Raw genomic sequence first — 2,917 nt, 5'->3', positions numbered from 1 at the left:
TCAATTCTTCCGGAGTAATCCGTCAAAAACCTTGTTAATAAAATGGGAGCCACCGTTGCTTATGACTATTCTAGGAACTCCAAATCTTGGAAAAATAATGCTCTTGAAAAGCTTGATAACTACAGATGCGTCATTTGTCGGGGAAGCTACTGCTTCGACCCATTTTGATACATAATCAACAGCGACTAGTATGTATTTGTTCCCGTACGAAGAAGGGAAAGGACCCATGAAATCTATTCCCCAACAATCAAAGACTTCAACCTCTAGAATAGACTTATGTTCCATTTCATGTCTTTTACGGATTTTTCCCCTTCGTTGGCATCTGTCGCATTGTGCTATGAATGCATGAGCATCGCGAATCATGGTCGGCCACCAGAATCCAGCCTGAAGGATTTTTGACACCGTTTTAAAGGTTGCAAAATGTCCAGCGTAGTCGGATCCATGGCATTGGAATAAGATATCAGGGATTTCAGTTTCGGCGACGCAACGTCTATATATCCCGTCAGAGCAATTGTTTTAGAGATATGGCTCGTCCCAGTGATATCTCCTAACTTCTCTTAAAAACTTCTTCCTTGTATAACCTCTTAGCTCTTCGGGTTCTACGTCAGCAGCTAGATAGTTTACTATATCAGCGTACCAAGGTCTATTCTTTAAACCTTTTTCGAATGTGTGCACTTCCCGATGCAGACTTTCATCTACGGGGGAATCATGGTGAGGGTGTAGCTATTTGTACGCGACATTAACTCTTATATCTAAAGTGAGGGTTTTGGAATTTGTGTCTTTGCTTAGATCATCTGAAGTGTCGATCGACATACTGTCGTCATCATCGATCGACATACTGTCGTCATCATCGATCGACCTGGTACTGTCGTCGTCATCGATCGACCTGGTACTGTCGTAATCGATCGACATAGCATCGTTGTCGTCGATCGACAGGTCCTCGGAAGCGAGACATACATTCCCGATGAATGAATCCGTTTGATAAACGTTTTCAGTTGGTAAGAAGTCATCGATAGGGACGTCGTTTTCTATTCTTATCCGGGAAATATGACCTGCAACTCCGTTTTCAACTCCTCTTTTATCTTTAATCTCAATGTCGAATTCTTGAAGTATAAGGATCCATCGCATGAGGCGTGGTTTCGCATCTTTCTTTTGCATCAGATATTTAATTGCAGTGTGGTCAGTATGGACGATGACTCGCGAACCGACCAGGTATTGGCGGAATTTTTCGAATGCATAAACCACGGCGAGCAGTTCTTTTTCTGTTGTTGTGTAATTTCTTTGTGCTTCGTCGAGAGTTCGACTGGCATAATAAACTGTATGTAGCTTTTTGTCTTTCCTTTGGCCCAGAACTGCTCCTACAGCGAAATCGCTCGCATAGCACATGATTTCGAAAGGAAGATTCCAGTTAGGAGCTTGTACGATGGGGGCGGTTATCAAGGCTTTCTTTATTTCCTCAAAAGACTTTACGCATTCTGGTGTGAAGTCGAATTTAACTTCTTTACAGAGGAGGGAGGTGAGAGGTCTAGCGATTTTGCTAAAGTCTTGTATGAACCTCCTGTAAAATTTGGCATGTCTGAGAAAACTTATCACGTCTTTTACGTTTGTGGGTGCCGGCAGACCGATCAATACTTCAATTTTTGCTCGATCTACTTCTATACCAGCAGCGGACACTTTATGTCCTAGGACGATTCCATCGTTAACCATGAAGTGGCATTTTTTCCAATTTAGAAGGAGGTTCTTTTCTTCACATCTTGCCAAAACTTTACACAGGCTATCGAGACAGTTTTTGAAACTGGATCCATATACTGAGAAATCGTCCATGAAGACTTCCATGAAATCTTCTATCATACCAGTAAAGATTAATATCATGCATCGTTGGAAAGTGGCGGGGGCATTACAAAGACCGAATGGCATTCTGCGGTATGCGAATGTTCCGTAAGGGCATGTAAAGTTTGTCTTTTCTTGATCGTCAGGATGTATAAGGATTTGGAAAAATCTAGAGTATCCGTCAAGAAAACAGTAGTATTGGTGATTTGCCAATCTTTCCAACATTTGATCAATGAAGGGTAAGGGAAAGTGATCTTTTCTGGTGGCAGCGTTTAGCTTCCTATAATCGATACACATTCGATGTCCAGTGACAGTTCGCGTGGGAATGAGTTCGTCATTATCACTCTTAACCACTGTAATTCCGCCTTTCTTAGGTACAACATGCACGGGGCTCACCCAATTGCTATCCGAAATTGGGTAGATGATTCCATCATCAAGAAGTTTGATAATTTCCTTCTTAACAACTTCTTTCAAGTTCAGGTTTAGCCTTCTTTGATGTTCCACTGACGATTTGGAATCGTCCTCTAGGTGGATCTGATGCATGCACAGATCTGGTGAGATGCCAGGAATATCCTCGAGAGAGTATCCGAGGGCTTTCCCATATTTGCGCAGTTTATTTAATAACAACGCAAGTTCTCCATTTGTCAGGTTGGAGTTTACGATTACGGGGTATGAATTTTTATAGAGAAAAGCATATTTGAGTCCAGCGGGTAGTTGCTTTAACTCAATCTTTGGTGTTTTTTCAGGATCCCATTCCTAAGGAGAATGGTTGTCGATCGACAGCTTTCGTTAAATATCGATCGACGTTGATTTCCGAAGCGTCATCCTCTAAGTCATCGACGTTTGCTATTTCTATATTTGCATCCATTAATCGCGTGTATTCATCAGCTCTGATGTCGATGCTAAATGTTTCCTCTTTGGTAGATGTGAGCATTTTTTTCAGGGGATCATCTGAGCATAGGTCTATGAAGGATTCTCCAGCCAACTCAGAGATATCGTCCACGTAAGAGGCTTGTTTATCGATTAAAAGTTGTTTTATCAGTTTTTCCATATCGAAGGTCATTGAAATGTTTCCAATGTTTAAACA

The 2,917-nt window shown here is 41.6% G+C and overlaps 1 protein-coding gene across 1 annotated transcript in view; it reads right to left on the bottom strand.

The window, feature by feature from the left end:
* LOC106302638 overlaps nucleotides 1-2,917 on the bottom strand; it is a 4,091-nt gene continuing 1,174 nt past the window's right edge. The window contains exons 2-6 of the mRNA XM_013739103.1: nucleotides 2,235-2,586; nucleotides 1,587-1,694; nucleotides 958-1,415; nucleotides 518-648; nucleotides 1-358 (exon numbers count right to left, since the gene is read on the bottom strand). Of these exons, the coding sequence (XP_013594557.1) occupies nucleotides 1-358; nucleotides 518-648; nucleotides 958-1,415; nucleotides 1,587-1,694; nucleotides 2,235-2,586 (1,407 nt within the window). The remainder of the gene's footprint in view (nucleotides 359-517; nucleotides 649-957; nucleotides 1,416-1,586; nucleotides 1,695-2,234; nucleotides 2,587-2,917) is intronic.

This window comes from Brassica oleracea, chromosome C7 (genome assembly GCF_000695525.1).
Source record: "Brassica oleracea var. oleracea cultivar TO1000 chromosome C7, BOL, whole genome shotgun sequence".
Classification (NCBI taxonomy): Eukaryota; Viridiplantae; Streptophyta; class Magnoliopsida; order Brassicales; family Brassicaceae; genus Brassica; species Brassica oleracea.
The sequence above is the reverse complement of the archived record's forward strand: the minus strand, read 5'-3'. Positions and strand labels throughout refer to the sequence as shown.